The sequence below is a fragment of the Myxocyprinus asiaticus genome, chromosome 6, assembly GCF_019703515.2.
Source record: "Myxocyprinus asiaticus isolate MX2 ecotype Aquarium Trade chromosome 6, UBuf_Myxa_2, whole genome shotgun sequence".
Classification (NCBI taxonomy): domain Eukaryota; kingdom Metazoa; phylum Chordata; class Actinopteri; order Cypriniformes; family Catostomidae; genus Myxocyprinus; species Myxocyprinus asiaticus.
Window position 1 is genome coordinate 15,316,378 of NC_059349.1, and position 20,295 is coordinate 15,336,672.

Genomic DNA, 20,295 nt, shown 5'->3' on the forward strand with positions numbered 1-20,295 from the left:
TTTTTTTAACTTACATTAACAAATATTAATAAATGAGGTTAAAAATTATATTATTAATTTGTTCATGATACTTAATGCATTCACGAATGGAACCATAAAGTGTTACCACATTGTTTTTTCCCTGCTGTCCGTGACCCTGTTTCAGAACAGGAGCACCCACTAGTTGAGAACCACTGTACGAGAGTAGCCACAAATCAAGTATGCAGGCTCAATGACAGAGGATTGAAGAAACGTGGAATGTAGTTATTTTTGTCATCAGTTCTTCACCTCCATACGGGACAGTGGCAAGGTCAGGGTGTCAGGCCGGCTATGAGAGACTCATTCCGCACATCATTTGGCAGAAAATTGCTGCCCTTCACAGTTCCACAAACTGGCACACTGCCCACCAAGCCACAAATCTGCCAACGGCATTATCGAGTATTTTAACAACCCTTACAGGTCTCAGGAGGAGCAATAGAAGGTTGACGGTTATTGACCCAACATGCTTGCTTGAAATTTCATTGCTCTACTTTGGCTCAGATCTGTCAATACAGGTAAGCGGAGAACCTTGGCCTTGCAAGGGATATAAATGGAAAGCTTTAGATTAAATATATTGATTAGAGCATGCATGCTGTGTTTAAATGCTTTTTCTGTCTTCTGGAAAGTACTCAGACTGAGGATAGCAGAGCACATTAGGTGGAGGGAAAATGCTCTAGTAATATATTTTCACTCTCTTTCATCAAAGATTTGTCTGAGTAAAAATGGACTGCTCTACAAAGCCAAGTCAAGTGAGACTTGAAAATATAATGGAAATCCAATAAGCTCCAATCCATCAACCAGAATGAAAAGCAGATTTTATTTGTGAATTCCAAAGAATAAAGGACTTTATACTCATTGACTTTTTGAATCCATTTATTAAATGCTTTTTCTGTCTTCTGGAAAGTACTCAGACTGAGCACAGCAGAGCACATTAGGTGGAGGGAAAATGCTCTAGTAATAAATTTTCACTCATGTAGCTCTTTCATCAAAGATTTGTTTGAGTGAAAATGGACTGCTCTACAAAGCCATGTCAAGTTAGACTTTATAATATAATATAATCACTCTAGAAAATGTTATCTTTTGCATGGTTCTGAATATAGTAAAAAAAAAAAAAAGAAAAAAAATGGTATGCTAAAGAAACAACTGACACTGCAGAAATTGTGCACATACTGTACATGTGCACAATTTCTGCCCTGATGCTATTAGTAATAGCCAGGCAATCTTAAAAGTTGGGCTCCATCAACCCTCAACTCTATTTCTGACCTAATGAACAATTTTTCATGGGTAGTTTCATGGGATCTGAGAAATATTTATATAAAATTGTAGATTTTAATGGGAAAAGGCCTACTCAAATGGCCCAATTGATATTATACAGGCATTGCTAAGTTTACCCATCAGATCCACAAGCTTTCTTACTGCTATCTTTGACTGAAGATTTATTTAAGAACTGCAAGAGTAACTCTTAATGAGTTAAACCATTTTCTATGTTGATTTATGCATCACGGTAAGTGAGCGAATATTTAATGTATTTTTTACAAAGTAAAACAAATGTAATATGCAATCAATACTGAATTCTGCACCATATAATGTATTAAAAGTATGGCCAGACCAAATGTCATCAGTTAATGGAAAATGTATAAGCTCAAATCAATGGGAGAAGACTGCAGCTTTTGTAAATTTGCAAATAGATTGAGCATTTCCAGGAGGAGTGTTTTTAGGTTTGTAATATTATAGGCTTGGAATATAAATACTAGATTTTTACAGTTTCTGAAGTAAACGTGCTTGCTTGTGCAAAACTCATCGCCACTTAGTGGTTGCTAAGTTGTTTTATGGTAAGTGGTTTTAGTGCATTGCTATGTGGTTGCTAGAGTGTTAGGGGTAGCTAGGGTGTTTTTAGGTCTAATTGCTAACAGCACACCTCTCCTCAACAAGTCGCATAATTTGTCCATAATACAAATGGTGTGGTACGAAAAAAGTCAAGACTTAATTATTGGGTCTTAGCATTACTAATTAATGGTAAGTGCTTATAAAGGAAGCTGCTACTTTGTCAGCAAAATAACAAACACCTGAATGTAACCTTCATCTTAATACAGTCATAATCCATGCTGCCATGCTTTACCACTCATCTTCATTACACTGAGTGATACAGGGCAGTTGGCAGAGATCAGGGTATAAAGTTTTTGTGTGGCATCAGCCAACCATTTTTCTGTTATTAGGTCTTCCAGAACTCTGTTCAGACTCTTGTCTTCTGCTAGATTTCACTAGCAGGCATCAGAAAAGATGTTCTTTGTGAAGGGGGCTAAAACAACAAGAGTCATCCAGGAAAAAAGGTGTGTAAACTGTTCTACTTGTGAGATGTTGGTATAGGCATAACACCAACTGGAGTGCCTGCAACTATATTCACAATATAAATGTAATAAGCAAATGCTCACATCAGAGCTTCCTGAAAGTGCAACAAAGAGCAAAATATATGTACAGTCTGTACAGTTCATGTTTTGGGATTCTTTGTTTCCTATTGGACTTCTTGTCCTAGGATAATTCATAAGAGATTGTGGGGAAATGAGCTGAAGGACAAGAAAAGAACAGAAACTGCACTGAAGGCCGGGGAGGACAGGGCTATACTGCTGGGGCTTGGGATGGTGCTCAGCTCTGTTATGATGTACTTTGTCATCTGCATCACCATGGTGCATGCTTACGCAGACAGGTAGTGTTATAATATGTCTAATTCAATAGTAACTGCTTGTATTAATCATCAATCTCTTAGTGAGACAGTATCTTCTCCACTGGAGATCAATTTGTTATCAGAGTTTTACGCAATTATAAAATGTTTTTTCAGTTTATCGATTTCACTCAACTATTGGGTATAATTTGTTTGAACTATGATGAATGTTTTGTGCTTAAACAAAACAAAAACAAAATTTAATTTGGGCATTGATTTTCTGTTTATTGATTTCACTTACCTATTGGATATCAATTGTTTGAACTATGATGAGTAATTTGTGCTCAAACAAAACAAAACAAAACAACACAAAACAAAAAACTAATTTAAAATTGGGCATTTATTTTCAGTTTATTGATTTCACTCATCTATTGGATATAATTTGTTTGAACTAATGATGAGTGATTTGTGTTAAAACAAAACAAAACAAATGAAAATCAGGTCACATACCCACTGTTCCATTTTATTTAGAAAATTCTGTTCCCTATCTGTCACTCACTCGACGTTGTGTCGATGTAGTGACATTAGGGGTCACCCTTGGGAGCCCCAGACACCTCTGATCTTTGAGAAAAGGCCAATGGGAATTGACGAGTGGAATTTGCATGCCACTCCCCCGGACATACGGGTATAAAAGGAGCTGGCTTGCAACCACTCATTCGGATTTTTTCTTCGGAGCCAAGCGGTTGTGTTTCAGCAAGCTGAATTCCTCCGCCGATCCATTCACCATGAAAGCTGTTGGATTTACGGCGCATTACAGAGGTTTCTCCCCCTCTTGCACCGGTGGTGTACAGAGAACGCCCCTGGGTGCTTCAGCAGCTGAAAGAGTTTATTCTTCCTAATAAAAGAGTATATTTAAAACTAAAAGAGTGGCACAGACGGAGCGTCTTTTTAAAGATGCCTTTCCGTCTGTGTATAATTCCTGGTTGCGGTCGCTATCTCTCTGCTTCTGACAGCCACGATCACTGTCTCATGTGCTTGGGCGCTGCCCACGCGGAGACATTGTTCGTGGATGGGTCATGTCCTCATTGCGAGAACATGACCATGGCAACGTTGCGGTCGCGGCTTTCCTTCGTCAGAGGGAAAGCCACCCCAGTGGCTCCCCGCCTCAGTCCTTCTACCTACGGGTATGAGGCCGCGGCGGTTAGCACTGGGGGCGATTTGGGGACCTCAATGGGAGCTTCTCCGCCAGAAAACCCCCACGGATCTCCCAATCCCCAGTACGCTCGTGTGCCCCAGTCGAGTTCTGGGATGAGACCACCTGCTCATCTCAGGGCGAGTTCGGACCAGGTCCGTCTGACTCTGCTACACGATGCAGTTCGCCAGTCGTCCGCCCAGGTTAAACGGCGTCCGCTTCACCTCGGTGATGGGTGAGAACGCCGCTGCCTTGCGTGCGGAGATCGCGTCTCTTCTACGGAAGGACGCGATAAAGCCTGTCCCTCCTGCCGAGATGAAGAAGGGGTTTTACAGCCCCTACTTAATCGTACCAAAGAAAGGCGGTGGGTTGCGGCCAATCTTGGACCTGCGAGTACTGAACCGGGCCTTGCACAGACTCCTGTTCAAGATGCTGATGCAAAAACGCATTTACGCAAGCGTCCGGCATCAAGATTGGTTCGCAGCGGTAGACCTGAAGGATGCGTACTTCCATGTCTCGGGTTTACCTCGACACAGGCCCTTCCTGCAGTTTGCTTTCGAGGGCCGGGCATACCAGTACAAGGTCCTCCCCTTTGGTCTGTCCCTGTCACCTCACGCCTTCATGAAAGTCACAGAGGCAGCCCTTCCCGCTAAGGGAAGTGGGCGTCTGCATCCTCAACAATCTTGAGGACTGGCTGATTCTAGCTCACTCTCGGGATTTGTTGTGTGCGCACAGGGACTTGGTGCTCAGCCACCTCAGCCGGTTGGGGCTTTGGGTCAACTGGGAAAAGAGCAAGCCCTCCCCAGTTCAGAGCATCTCTTTTCTCGGCATGGAGTTAGACTCAGTCTCTATGATGGCGTGCCTCACGAGCAAGAGCACTCAGTCGGTGCTGAACTGAACGGCAGAGAACGGTGATCCCACTGAAATAATTTCAGAGGCTCCTGGGGCATATGGGGCCCTCGGCGGCGGTCACGCCGCTCGGGTTGATGCATATGAGACCGCTTCAACACTGGCTTCAGACTCGAGTCCCGAGATGGGCATAGCACCGCGGGGCACATCGCGTGGCTATCACGCTGATCTGCCACCACTTGTTCAGCCCTTGGACAGACCTTGCATTTCTGTGGGCAGGGGTCCCCTTACTGCAGGTGTCCAGGCGCATCGTGGTTACGACAGACGCCTCCAAGCATAGATGGGGCGCTGTGTGCAACGGACGCACAGTAGCAGGCTCCTGGACGGGGCCACAACTGCGTTGGCATATAAACTGCCTCGAGTTGCTGGCAGTATTGCTCGCCCTGCGGAGGCTTCGGCCATTGATCCAGGACAAGCATGTGTTGGTCCGGACGGACAACATGGCGACGGTAGCGTACATCAACCGCCAAGGCGCCGTGCACTCTAAGCGCATGTCTCCTCCTCTGGAGTCAGCAGCGAGCCACTCACATCCCGGGTGACCTCAACAGTGCGGCGGACACGCTGTCACGGCAGGTCATGCTCAGGGGAGAGTGGAGACTCCACCCCCAGGTGGTCCAGCTGATTTGGAGTCGATTCGGTCAAGCGCAGGTAGACCTGTTCGTTTCCCTGGAATTCTCCCACTGCCCACTCTGGTAGAGGCTCCCCTCGGCACAGATGCGCACACAGCTGGCCCCGGGGGCTACGCAAGTATGTATTCCCCCCAGTGAGCCTACTTGCACAGACGAGGAGCAGGTCGTCCTAGTAGCACCTTACTGGCCCACCCAGACTTGGTTCTCGCACCTCACGCTCCTCGCAACAGCGCCCCCCCCCCCGGCAAATTCCCCTGAGGAAGGACCTTCTTTCTCAGGGACGGGGCACCATCTGGCACCCACGACCAGACCTCTGGAATCTCCATCTCTGGCCCTTGGACGGGACGCGGAAGACCTAAGTGGCCTACCGCCCGCGGTGGTAGACACGATCACTCAGGCTAGGGCTCCCTCTATGAGGCACCTGTATGCCTTGAAGTGGCGTCTGTTCACTAAGTGGTGTTCTTCCCGACGCAAAGACCCCCAGAGATGCGCAGTCGGGTCAGTGCTTTCCTTCCTGCAGGAGAGGCTGGAGGGGTGGCTGTCCCCCTCCACCTTGAAGATGTACGTGGCCGCTCTAGCGGCGCACCATGATGCAGTTGACGGTAAGTCTCTTGGGAAGCACGACCTGGTCATCAGATTCCTTAGAGGCACAAGGAGGCTGAGTCCTCCCAGACTGTGTCTCGTCCCCTCGTGGGACCTCTCCGTGGTCCTACGGGGCCAACGGGGAGCTCCATTTGAGCCCCTGGAGTCAGTTGAGCTAAAGGCACTCTCCTTGAAGACTGCCCTCCTGACTGTGCTCACTTCCATCAAGAGGGTAGGGGACCTGCATGCATTCTCTGTCGGCGACACGTGCCTGGAGTTCAGTCCGGGATTCTCTCACATGGTACTGAGACCCCGAATGGGCTATGTGCCCAAGGTTCCCACGACCCCGTTTTGGGATCAAGTGGTGAACCTGCAAGCGCTGCCCCAGGAGGAGGCAGACCCAGCTTTGTCGTTGCTGTGGCCGGTGCGTGCTTTGCACATCTATTTAGATCGCACACAGAGCTTTAGATGCTCTAAGCAGCTCTTTGTCTGCTTTGGAGGACAGCAGAAAAGGACCAATGGTGCCTCTTTAGCAGACATCTGCAGAGCTGCGGGCTGGGCAAAACAGAATACCTTCTCGAGGTTCTACAATCTCTGGGTTGAGCCGGTCTCGTCCAATGTGTTGTCTGGTACGAGCAGGTAAGTTGCGGGATAGCTGGCCAGGATGTACTGCTTGCGTATAGTGCCTTTCCCCTCCCGGAGGCAAAGATGTGCGCTTTTTAGCCCCAGTCGTGTTCACGAAGTCGTGGACCCTGGATGTCCTTCCTCTTTAGCCCTGTGGCAGGCGAGTTTGCGGAGAAACTCGTTGCCAACCCAGTATTTGTGCTAACTTGGCCCTGTACTGGGGTAGGTGCTCCACATGCGCTGGTTGCCCATATGTAACCCCGTGTGATGTATCTTCCGCGAGACGGTTCCCCCATTGGTGAACCTGCGTCTTCCGGTCGCCATGTTTGTAGAGCTCCTCCCCCCCTGGGTAGGACCTACCACGGGGACTTCACATGAGACACTGCCGACAAGACTCGTAACACTATGTGACGTATTTTTCCAAACAATTTCCTCCCCCTCGGGCAGCGTGTGGTCTCCGCGGTGTATTCCCCTTGGGAGTGACACCCCCCTGACGCGTACGCTATATGGCCCCCAGCTGAACGATTTTTCCTTTTGGGGAGAAGAAAGAGAAGAGTCCGTGGCTGGAGCAGCCGGTCCCCATTTTTTGCGCAGTTGACTTGTCCCTGAGGTGTAGGGGACCGTACGACACTTGTAAGAGCATTGGGGGAGGTTACATGATGACTGGGTGCACTGGCTACGAGGCACACAATGGTCTGCCCGTCTCGCACCGCCAGTTTACGTAACACAGTTCAGCTAGTTGTGGCGTTTTGTATAGGGACCCCTAGTGTCACTACATCGACACAACGTTGAGTGAGTGACAGATAGGGAACATCCTGGTTACTTTCGTAACCTCCGTTCCCTGATGGAGGGAACGAGACGTTGTTTGGGCTCCTCAGTACAAAACCTGAATGAATGGTTGCAAGCCAGCTCCTTTTATACCCGTATGTCCGGGGGAGCAGCATGCAAATTCCACTTGTCAATTCCCATTTTCTCAAAGATCAGAGGTGTTTGGGGCTCCCAAGGGTGACCCCTAGTGTCACTACATCGACACAACATCTCGTTCCCTCCATCAGGGAACGGAGGTTACGAAAGTAACGAGGATGTTTTCAGTTTCATAGCATCGTTGCTTCCAAAGTATGCGGCAATGGAGAGCATTTTTGAAAAGTTTTGTTTCGGTGGAGGAAAATACCATTCTTTTGTGCAGTTCAAATGAAAACATATAAGTGTGGATGTGGCCTTACACTCTTTTCCTCCTGGTATTACAATGCATCTTGGGTGATCCGATCACAGGTGGTCAGGTGAGACACATTGCTGTTTACAGCTGGTCACTAAATGCGTCTCCTGTGACCACTTGTGTTTGGATTTGGAGGGTCTCTGTTTCATGATGACATACATCAATCACTATGTCAGTGTGTTACTGCATGATATTAAAGTGCAACAAAGTCAGAAAAGTAAAAGAAAGTGCAAAAAACGGCGCACTGTTTCACCCAGATGCGGTTGAAATTTAATCTAAACACAAACGCAACATGTCAAGCAGAATTATCCATTATTTTATTGTATTACCTGTATTAAAGGAGCTCCAGGTGTTTGTGCTTGTCATCTGTGTTGATGTCAGACACACTACAGAAGATCCGTGAAACTCTCGTGATTGTGTATGTATCCGTTTTTTCAAATTTTCAGATCGGATGATTATTACCTTTTAAAGCTCGTAACCAGCAAAGTTTTAACACTTGTTTTAGCGCAGCGGTTCATTGACAGGTGAGGGGTGGCACTTCACTGCTGCCAGGATGCATACAGGATGGATAGCATTTACACCTCAAATGTGATGTGGACACATGTGTTTTTGACCCCGTTTAGACCTGTATTTAGGACTGACCACAATAATCGGATCACCCAAAATCTTAATGCCAGGTGGAAATGGGGTCTATGTCGTAGAACTTTTTCTCTCCACCTAAAAGTGTATACCGGTATACTTAATTTGCTTCTCTTTCTTTTTCATAAAGTGTATTGACAGAGGAGACCACCTGCACTTTTCTAAACTCCACATTAACAAAGGATATCAACTGTTCATACAGCTGTGGCTCAGAATGCTGGAGAAGCTCTAAGTACCCCTGTCTGCAGGTTTACGTCAGCCTGAACACAACTGGACGCATTGGACTACTCTCTCACAATGAGGAGATGCTGGATGTCAGCACTGAGGTGAAGCCCCCACCGAAGTCTCAAGGAAGATTATTAACTTTGGGATATAAATCCTTCCATAGGAAACAAACAAAAAAAACAAACAAACAAAAAAAAAAAAAACATAAATGAGATCTCTTCAATAACTTAGCTTTTCCTAGACAGCAGTGAAACTATGACCCCTTTTCCACCTGGTTTTAAGATGTGCTTCGGGTGATCCGATCACATGGACAGCCCAAAAATGCAGGTCAAAATGGGGTCTAAAATGTTTTGTGATCGGACCGCAAAAACCACATCTGAATGTGGTCAAAAATGCATGTGACCACATCACATTTGAGGTGTAAATGCTAATCCATCCTGTATGCATCCTGGCAGCAGCGAAGCGCCACCCCTCACCTGTCAATGAACCGCTGCGGTTTAAAAGAGTTTAAACTTTGCAGGTTACGAGCGGCTTTAAAAGGAAATAACTGCCCAATTGGAAAATTTAAAAAAGCAGATACATACACAATCACAACAGTTTCACGGATCTTCTTTAGTGTGTCTGATATCAACACAGATGACAAGCATGAACACTTGAAGCTCCTTTAATACAGGTAATCCACTAAAATAACGGATAATTCTGCTTGACATGTTGCGTTTATGCTTAGATTAAATTTTAACCGCTTCTGGGAAAAACAGCACACCAATTTTTTCAAGATTTCTGACTTTGTTATGCTTTATTATCATGCAGTAACACACTGACATAGTGATTGAAGTATGTCATCATGAAACTATTAATTTCTGTACTCTTACTCTATGAAAACAAACATTTTTGGTTTTCTGTTTTAGTAGAAACATCTAAGACAAAGTTGATACTTAAATGAAATATTAACTGAGATCTCCAAAGTCTCCTAAGCTTTGAATGATGAACCCCTGAACAATAAAAATGCACCGAAGATATCAAAATGCATCCAATGATAGCAAAATAGTATAGCATTGATTTAATATATTATGGCTCAAAGCTTCAGTGTCACTGTGGATAAAAAGAAAAGAAAAAGTAAAAAGATTTATTTTGTTTTTCCGCAGTGTTTTTATGTGCCAAAATGCCAGAAGGACCACACAGCCCTGCGTGTTCTGATCCAGAATATTTCTGAACATCTAAAGATGCACCAGCAGGTCACGTGTTACCATGACTCCAGTGAGCATCAGGGCAGCATCCTTCTGAACCGCTTGTATGGAAGCACTTCGGTATTCCACTCTCTCTTCTGGCCCTCCTGCATGCTGTCTGGAGGAACCCTCATCATCCTCATGGTCAAGCTCACTCGATACCTCTCCATACTGTGTGAACAAATTGGCAAAGTCCCAAAGTGAAAAGGGCCCTGTGATTCACAGACTTAATCAAGTGGATTGAGGATCTTTCATTTCTCTTCTGAACGATTTTTCAGCCTACTACTGTTCGAGGATTTACTGGAAACTGGTATGTTAGTCTTCCAGACTGTGGTGTTGTCATCACAACTAAGATTTCTCTGAAGTGATGCTCCATTCTAGGAGTTTGTGCTGTTTGGAGAAGGCCATTATCAAAGCTTTAATTGGCAATTGTTAAAGACCCCATGGAATGGCTTGATGAGCACACTTTCCTGTGGCCTTGTTCCTTTTTTTTTTAAATAGCCAGTAGGCTTCATTACATCACAATCGTATTAGGATTCAGATCGCTGCAACCAGAGGTGGAAGTCATCCAAATATGGGCAGAGAGGATAGTTCACTCTGATTACATATGGCCACCAGGAGATGGTGACAAGTACATGACACAGACTCAATGTTGGCTCAAATGACACAGAATGGAACTGAATGAGATCTCATTACTCATGCCTGCACACTTTGGAGAGAGAGCATAACTTTAGTCATTGTATTTGCATGTGTTATTAGTTCTTATGTATAATTATTATGTTTTATTTGTTTGGAGAGGCTTTTGGACAATAGGATAAATCGTTTTTGTAGTGCTATAACTTTTAATTGCTTTGTCGTATCAACACAAACATTTTACTCAGTTACAGGTGACATGATTGAAAACAAAACAAAAGCAGTTTTTCTAAGCCATCTTATTTACATTTTTAGAATTATTATATATTATATATATATTATGTCAAATTAGAAACAAAACAAATAAAGTTAATTTTTGGCTCATGAGTTTTTTTTGTTTTTGTTTTTTTTTTTGCAGTTTCTTAGGCTCATAATTTATCATAATCTATATCATTAAACTTTTTTTTTTTACTTTTTTTTTTTTACTTTTTTAAAAAAAAAGTTTTCTTAAAAGTGATACCAAACAACTGACCTTCTTTGTGTGTGTGTGTGTGTGTGTGTGTGTGTGTGTGTGTGTTTTGTAGAGTTATAAGCCTTTAATTTTGGGCATGCCACTTAAATAGAGAATCTTTAAAAACATCTACAGAGCATATTTTGATTTGGAGACTTTAATATATACAGCTGTGCTCAAAAGTTTCCATACCCTTGGAGAATTGGTAATATATGTACCATTTTTAAAGAAAACATGAGTGAGCAGGCAAAACACATTTCTTTTTATTTCTTATGGGATTCATATTCAACTGTAGGTTATAAAAGAATGGCACAATCATAAAACAAAACATGGCAACAAAGAAAAAAATGAAATGACCCCTGTTCAAAAGTCTGCATACCCTTAGTTCTTAATACTGTGTATTGCCCCCTTTAGCATCAATGACAGCATGCAGTCTTTTGTAATAGTTGTCTATGAGGCCCCAAATTCTTGGTATAGGTATAGGTGGTATAGCTGCCCATTCGTCTTGGCAAAATGCCTCCAGGTCATACAAAGTCTTTGGTCGTCTTGCATGAACCGCACATTTGAGATCTCCCCAGAGTGGCTCGATGATATTAAGGTCAGGAGACTGTGATGGCCACTCTAGAATCTTCACCTTTTTCTGCTGTAACCACTGGAGGGTCAACTTGGCCTTGTGCTTAGGGTCATTGTTGTGCTGGAAAGTCCAAGAGCGTCCCATGCGCAGCTTTCATGCAGAAGAATGCAAATTGTCTGCCAGTATTTTCTGATAACATGCTGCATTCATTTTTTCCATCAATTTTCACAAGATTCCCCATGCCTTAGAGTTCACACCCCCCCAAAACATCAGTGAGCCACCACCATGCTTCACAGTGGGGATGGTATTCTTTTCACTATAGGCCTTGTTGACCCCTCTCCAAACATAGCGCTTATGGTTGTGACCATGCACTAAATTACAGTGTGCCAGAAGCTGTGAGGCGTGTCAAGGTATTGTTGGGCATATTGTAACCAGGCTTTTTTGTGACATTGGCGCAGTAAAGGCTTCTTTCTGGCAACTCGACCATGCAGTTCATTTTTGTTCAAGTATCGTCGTATTGTGCTCCTTGAAACAACCACATAGTCTTTTTCCAGAGCAGCCTGTATTTCTCCTGAGGTTACCTGTGGGTTTTTCTTTGTAGCCCAAACAATTCTTCTGGCAGTTGTGGCTGAAATCTTTCTTGGTCTACCTGACCTTGGCTTGGTATCAAGAGATCCCTGAATTTTCCACTTCTTAATAAGTAATTGAACAGTACTGACTGGCATTTTCAAGGCTTTGGATATCTTTTTACATCCTTTTCCATCTTTATAAATTTCCATTACCTTGTTACGCAGGTCTTTTGACAGTTCCTTTCTGCTCCCCATGGCTCAGTATCTAGCCTGCTCAGTGCATCCACGTGAGAGCTAACAAACTCATTGACTGTTTATACACCGACACTAATTGCAATTTAAAAAGCCACAGGTGTGGGAAATTAACCTTTAATTGCCATTTAAACCTGTGTGTGTGTCACCTTGTGTGTCTGAAACAAGGTCAAACATTCAAGGGTATGTAAACTTTTGATCAGGGCCATTTGGGTGATTTCTGTTATCATTATGATTTAAAAAGGAGTCAAACAACTATGTGATAATAAATGGCTTCATATGATCACTATCCTTAAATAAAAGACAGTTTTTTTTGCATGATCAGTCATATTTTCAAAATCAATGCCAAAATTTCACAATTTCTGCCAAGGTATGCAAATTTTGAGCACAACTGTAAAAGTATTTATTCATATACATTAAAATTATTTGTGTGCAACATCGAACCTCTGTGGCTTACATAGTTTCTAATTTTATCTGTTTGAAACCTTTAGCAATAATCATCATAATTTGTCAAGCAGAAATATTCAAACTACTGTTTGAAAACTCACTGTTATGGAGTGGCAGTCTCAATTTTCTTGTATTATATCAGACTGCAACGATAATGCTTTTAATTTTTAACAATATTTGAAGTATTGTTTTATTAAAACATTTGATTAAAATGTGTTATGCAAGATTTCTTAAATTCAACATTATGCAACCTATTTTCCTTCAGTTACTTCATGTGAAACAGAATATTCAATGTGAAAATAATTTAGTGTCGGACTTCATTTTATCCACCAGAATTTATTTTATTGTGAAAAGTGATATCAGTCATATCAGTAGCATAATAAAAGCGGTTTTATTTTTAGAGTGCACCGTTACAGCTTGATGAAATTAATGTTAACCCATTGGATAACTGTATAATCTGTAACTGCATCAAATGGTTCTTTGCTGATGTGCTAAGGTTTGAGAATAATGAACAACACATAATACTGAAATATCACAACATATAAAAAACTATGGCAGCAGTTAACAAACATAAGGCAGCAATGATTAATATTATAAGGCATTGAATAAAGTCATTATCATCAAAAACTGGCTGTGAGGGGGAGGGCAGTCCGGGCCGTTAGGATGGATGCCTGGCGTTGAGTTACCGCAATCAGCCGGGAGAGGGATAAAGAGGAGCCCGTGATGCCAGTTTGAGAGAGAGGGAGGTGTACACAGCCACTAAATGTGTGCATTCCACCTGTTGGACTGAAAAGTCATCAGAATGAGAGCACATGGAGCTGTGTGAGAGTTATTGTTTTGTTATGCTGAAAAGCAGTTTTATGTTGTGTTGAATTAAAAGTCTTTTGGTTGTAAACCCGGTTCCGCTTCCTCCTTTACGATGAGCAAGAGACCTGTCTGCCACAGTGGTGCTGAAACCCGGGATTGGAGGAAGACGTGCTGTCAGACAGCCCTCGCCGCTGATGGAGGATCGTGACGCCGAGGAGACGATCTATTTGGTGGTACTGGAGCAGTTCATCAGAAGGCTACTGGAAGTCGCTGAGGACCGCTGTGCAGCTGGCTGAGGACCGAATGGCGCCGTGGTCGGGAACCAGAGTTTTTTCTCTTTTTCTCTCTCTCTCTCTCTCTCTCTCTCTCTCTCTCTCTCTCTCTCTCTCTCTCTCTCTCTCTCCTCTTTCTTTCTCTCTCTCGGGTTCTCCCATTCTCTTTCCCTCTCCCCTCTCCCTGCCCTCATCCTACTCATGTTCCCAGGAGGCAGGGAAGACCAGCCAGTGGAAAGACGGCCGAAAGAGCAAAGTCAGGCCGGTTGGTTCCCTGGCCTGAATTGGACATTGGGGGTACGTGACGAGGAGGAGGGCGGGGCTGGGCCATAAGGATGGACTCCTGGCACTGAGTTTCCGCAATCAGCCAAGGGATAAAGAGGAGCCGGAGACATCAATTTGAGAGAGAGAGGGCGGTGCACACAGTTGCTAAATGTGTGCATTCCGCTTGTTGTACTGAAAAGCAGTTTTATGTTGTGTTGAATTAAAAGTCTTTTGGTTGTAAACCCCGTTCCCACTTCCTCCTTTACGATGAGAAAGAGACCTGTCTGCCACACTGGCACATTACATTAAAGGAACATTGTACCATTTTTTAGCTAACTGTATCATGTCGCTGCATGAGACCTCCAGGCCTGCATCTTAAGAGCCGATAGATTCCCCGCTCCATCAGTTTACTCTGCTTGCCTAGTAACTCCTCTCTAGTGTTCTCATTACAAAAGAAAGCCAGATGCTGGTTGAATTTCACCAGCCCCATCAGCAGGATTCCACCAAAAAACACGAGGGCTAGAAAGACGGATAACAGTTCCAGGCGGTTGATGTACCACACCTTCTTCGCACCTGTCCAGCCTGTGTTGGACGCGTCTGTGGTCACTACTTTCCGCTTGAAAACCTGACCCAGCATAACACCCTGATGGTAGAAGGCTGGAGCTGTCCTTGGTGCTCGAGCTGCCAGACAGCGGCAAGTTACGGCAATACAAATGCTCCCCCAGTGCCATGCGTGCCATGGCACATGATGCTTGAGCCAGCACTGGAGAGGTCTCATGTGTAAGAGACCTAACGTTACAATGGCAGAAGCTGTCGCCATGAGACCCAACATTGTTTGAAAAGATTTCAGTGGAAATGTTTTCCCCAATTTGAACTGAGACAGACACGGTCTGAATGTGCTCGCTCGTGAGGTGCACACGCATGCTCACTGAGTCGAGTCAGACCCCCAAAAAAGAGATTTGTTGGCTGGGGGAAAGTTTGCTCTCACCCAGCTGACATTGAGACCCAGACTGTTCAATTGCTGAAGTACTAGATCTTTGTGCTCGCACAATAGAGCCTCTGATTAAATTAGCAATAGCCAATCATCGAGGTAATTCAGAATGCACACGCCGTTCTGTTTCAACGGGGCGAGTGACACATTGATACACATTGATACCTGATGGGTCCCGAGAACCCGACGGGTTTGGGGCCAGGTTCGGTCAGTTTTTCATGTAGGACTTCGGGTTTGGGTCGGGTTTGTAATTAATGAAAAAATAAACAGGCTTACCGAACTTGTTTCACGCTCTCACTCACAGACACGCGAGTACGAGTTAGGGGCCGTTCACACCAAATGTGTTTTTGCATGCCTCTGTTCTGTTTTCTCATTGTTTTTCTATGTAAACACATGCTGGACGAATGTCTTTGATGTTTGCACTGCGTTTCGCTTTCTCTTCAGTGTCTCATGCAGGACTGGCACATTTTAAACCAGTTTGACCTGAAACAAACCTTTGCAGACATGGTGTCACCACTGTACATGAGGATGGAGAAGGTCATCAAGTTCAAGCCCAGCAGAATGTCTCTGTCTTCTCCTACACAGCACTCAGGGGCCTGAGCTTGAGCTTTCTCATTGCACTTCATCTCCCTGTCTTTCCTCCAGTTTCCTCCAGTCTCCTGCATCTGGCCTTGCTGATGCACGACATCCCTGAAAAACATAGCTCAGTGTTAAATTATTTTATCCAGTTCTTCTGTAGTATAAACAGGGCCTTAATGGTGAAATCACAAACTGCTAATAATTGATATCAGATCACAGTTTCATATTAATGAGAAAGAATGATGAATGAAGGGCTAGCACAACATTGACAACCCACTTTTTCAGCAGCCTTGGTTCCGAAAGTATTTTCCCATTCATTTTCTCCACTGGGATTTCAAAAAATGATTCAATAGTGTTCTAAGCCATGAACCAAATCAACCAGCTCAAAGAAGAATCACAACATTAAAAAATGTCATCTGATTTAAAAATAAATAAATAAATAAATAAATAAATAAATATATATATATATATATATATATATTTGACTTCTCTGATTGGTGGATGGCTTTTTAGGATTGTGGGTAGTGTAGTTCTTCAGTGTATTTCTATAGATGAAGTTAACATCACACTTCACAAGGCTTCAGAACATCGAAATGTTTATACATTGTTGCTAAAAATCATTAAAACACATTTCTTTATGGAGAGAATGAAAGTGCTATTGCACTCTATTGTCTCCCAAAAGTGACAAAAGTGTCTCATGGTACTAAATTTTATGTGATGTTACAATATAACTGGTTGACAAAAATTATGAAAACATTTTTTTTACTACAACACTACAACAACAACAACAACAACAACAAAACTAAAAAACTAAAAATGTGCTAATCTAAATTTACATTTACTGTTCAAAGGTCAAAAACAGCTGAGGGAGGACTTTTTGAATATTTGTAAAGATTATTAAGACTAAATTAACCTGAATACATTAGGCTTAACAGAAGTAATTTTCAAAGGCCAGATCAAGTAGAAAATGCACTTTAATAACCGCAGACAGCATGTAGCCACTTTTTACAGTGTACTACAATCTAACCACATATCTAAATACAGAACTTTTAGTTTTAAGATTATTTCTTTTACTGCTATTGTTATATTTGCATACACTCAATGTAAAACTCAAAATATAGTTTCATCTCTTACTAGTTTCTGCAGAACTAGAAAAATTGCTTTAATAAAACAGAAGACTGAGGCGGTGAACTGATTTCCATACATACCGCATGTGTTGTCATTAAGCGCCCTGCAGGGTTATGTTAACAGGAACACTGAAAGACCCCCGAGGGGACTGATTCAACATAATTTCTATCTACTGAGTAACCCTGGTAACTAGGTTAAAGCATTAAATTAACATAACACTAACAGGCCTGCTTTAACAAGGTCAATATACTGAATGTCCAGACACAGAACCATATTGATACACAGCCAACAGACATGTAATGCACCACTGAGTGCACTTAAAGGATTATTTTGTTCTCACCCAGATGAGATGATGCACAATATCTTCCCCTTGCCTGAGAATGGATGCCACATACACTGTAAAAAGAAAGTTTGTAATTTTAAAGGTAAAAGACTGTAAAAATGCTACAGTAAAAAAATGTTAATTGGTTAACGGGTAGTTACCTTAAAATATACAGTAACATTTTTAAAATATATTTAAAAAGACAATACATGTAGTTTTATGGTAAAATGTTGTACAAATATATATTTTTTTAATGTAAAAAGTATGATTTTCTGTATAATTAACAGTACAAATGTATATTATGTTTAACAAAAGAGTACATGTACTTTTTACCATAAATTACTGTTATAATTAAAGTAAAAAACAATAATCAGGCATTCCCAGAATTCCCTGCATGACCCAATTCATTTCATTATATTTTATGGGAATAGTCCTGTTTCTTCTTATATTTAATATTAGTTATGTACTTTGGTGTGTTCTGTGTTATATTTGATGTAGTTTAGTTAATGTTTGTTACATTATTTTAATTTCACATGTGTTACCCTGATGGTGTTTAATATTTGTGTGAGTGACTCTGAGCATTGTCTCTACAAGTTTATTGGTCATTACTGTCATCTGTTGATGAACTTCATGTCATCATGTGCTCTTCTGTAATTTTTACGGTGATTAACAATACATTATACAGTGAAAAGCAGATTTTTACAGTTTCAGAAGGTTAATATATCAAGTTTATTATTTAATAATATGAACGATTGTAATGCACCGTAAAATATACAGGCATCAAAATTACATCCCGTAAAGCCTGATACGTGGTTACCGTATTTTTTACGGTGAATTTCTGGCAACCACAGCTGCCAGTTTTTTACCGTTAATTTAACAGGATTTTTTTTTTACAGAGTAGAGTTTCTATAGGAACCTCTACAACCAGGCATGACAATAATTATTTCCTCTGGGACTGTGAGCACACCTGACAGTTTTTCATTCTTACATAAAGCCTGGAGAGGCAAACACTGTACACTTCCATCATTATGTTACAACAGCATGTTTGTCACAGATCTGTCACAATCATTTCTATCATTTATACTCTATTTCATTATCTCTAACTTGAATTCTTTCATTAGTTTAATCACTAGTAAATTCAAAGGAGTTGGAATTAGTGTAAGGAACTACAATGTAAGTTGTAACATGCTTTGTAGGCCTACTTGAGTTCCCAACAATGAAAAAAAAAAAAAAAAAAAAAAACACATAACAAATGCAGATTTCTGTTTATTTCTTTATCGTTTGCTGCTTTTACATGTTCTGTTGTTTGGCTCCATGGTCTGTTTAGAATTTTGATGAAGTTCGCTAACTCTCTAGTCAATTTTCAGTTTTTGTTATGCAATGTGTCTGTTCATTCAACTGGATTACGTAAAAATAATCAAAGAAGCACGACAAGTGAACACAGTTAAAAAAGCATATAAGAAACTGTTATACTGTATCAACTTTCTGAGCAACACTGAAACAATGAACAATCCAAATCAATCTACTCAACAATATGAAGCTCACATAATAAATAACACCAATTTGGTTTGTGTTTTTAAGACAGCAATGTAACAGAAGTGTTGAACAGTGTATAAACTGACCTGAATGTGTTTGTAAGTCAGTTTGTAAAATGATATATTGTGTGGTATCAGCATTGCTCAAATAAGAAAATGCCATGAAATTTTTCTATTATCATAGTGATTCTAAATAAATAAATGGTTACACTTCACAGTAAGGTTCTATTTGTTAACATTAGTTAATGCATTAGGTATCATGATCTAACAATGAACAATATTTTACTACAACATTTATTAATCTTGTTTGATGTTAATTTATGTGCATACATAGTTCATTATCAATTAACTCATGTTAATTTATACAAATTATACTTTTGAAAATGTATTTTGTGTATGTAAATATTAACATTAACCAAGATTAATAAATGCTGTAATGTTATTTTTACTTGATAATTCATGTTAACTAACATAGTTAATTAATCTTAATGAATACAACCTTCACCAAACAAACAAATAAATGTGCTATTATTTCACAACTAATGAAGACTATTATGTGCATTTTGGGATTAGTGTCTATGCATGATTTTAATTCAAGCTGATTTTAATTGTGGTTGCACTGAACAAACCAAAATTCTAATAATTGCTTTTCTCCAGAGTGTTCAAATTGCTTGAAAATACAGAAAATATAATGAAAATAGTTATCTATAAATCAATCCTAGCCTGCAGAACCCCAATATTTTACTTCAAAGTAACATACATTCTGAAATGTTGTTCATTTAAAATGATATCTTACCTGAAAAAGTGTATTCTTCTGTGCAACACAGACATAATCGCTTCATAATAGTGTTGCAGTTATGAAACTAGACACTGATCAGACTGATTCAGTAAATGACAGAATAACAAAACTCAAAAAGCTTTATGAGCAACAATAGTGTTTAAATAATTAATTAGGTTTTTATCCAAATTAAATAACATTAACATTAAATATTAAAGGAAGATTTATATAAAAAAGTATACAAGTTCAGAACAGCACTGTGCACCTGGTCAGCTCTATGGGTTACCTGGGATGTAACATGCTGTGCAAGTGCAATTCCTTAAATGGGAGATATTTTCAAGATGATAGCCTGAGAAATAGACCATTTTATGTCAAGGTTTATTAATGAACTCCATTATAAATTTTACATTTAAAAGTGTACATTTGGAAGTAGAATAAAATGAAATGGATGGGAAATTAGGACAGAAATGAGCTGTGAATAAAAAAGTGGCCTCATGAACAGCTTCTCAGCAGAGTTGGGTGTAATCCAGTTACAAATTAATTAGGTACTGTAAACTAATTACTTTTAGTAAAAAAAATAAATAAAAAAAGTAGTGTAATGCATTACATTTTAAATTCTTGTTATCAGACTTTCAATTAATAACTTTTAAGTACATTATAAGGTTATGCTGATTTCTAATATATTATTTATGTAGAATACATGAATTATGGCCC

At 41.2% G+C, this 20,295-nt stretch overlaps 1 protein-coding gene across 1 annotated transcript; it reads left to right on the forward strand.

Moving 5' to 3' along the window:
- Positions 1–461: 461 nt before the first annotated feature.
- Positions 462–10,123, forward strand: kcnmb2 (potassium large conductance calcium-activated channel, subfamily M, beta member 2). The gene is made up of 5 exons (XM_051699470.1): positions 462–533; positions 2,235–2,348; positions 2,552–2,722; positions 8,599–8,794; positions 9,839–10,123. The coding sequence occupies exons 2-5, from the start codon at positions 2,299–2,301 to the stop codon at positions 10,121–10,123; spliced, it is 702 nt and encodes a 233-aa protein (XP_051555430.1). The 5' UTR covers positions 462–533; positions 2,235–2,298.
- Positions 10,124–20,295: the final 10,172 nt, after the last annotated feature.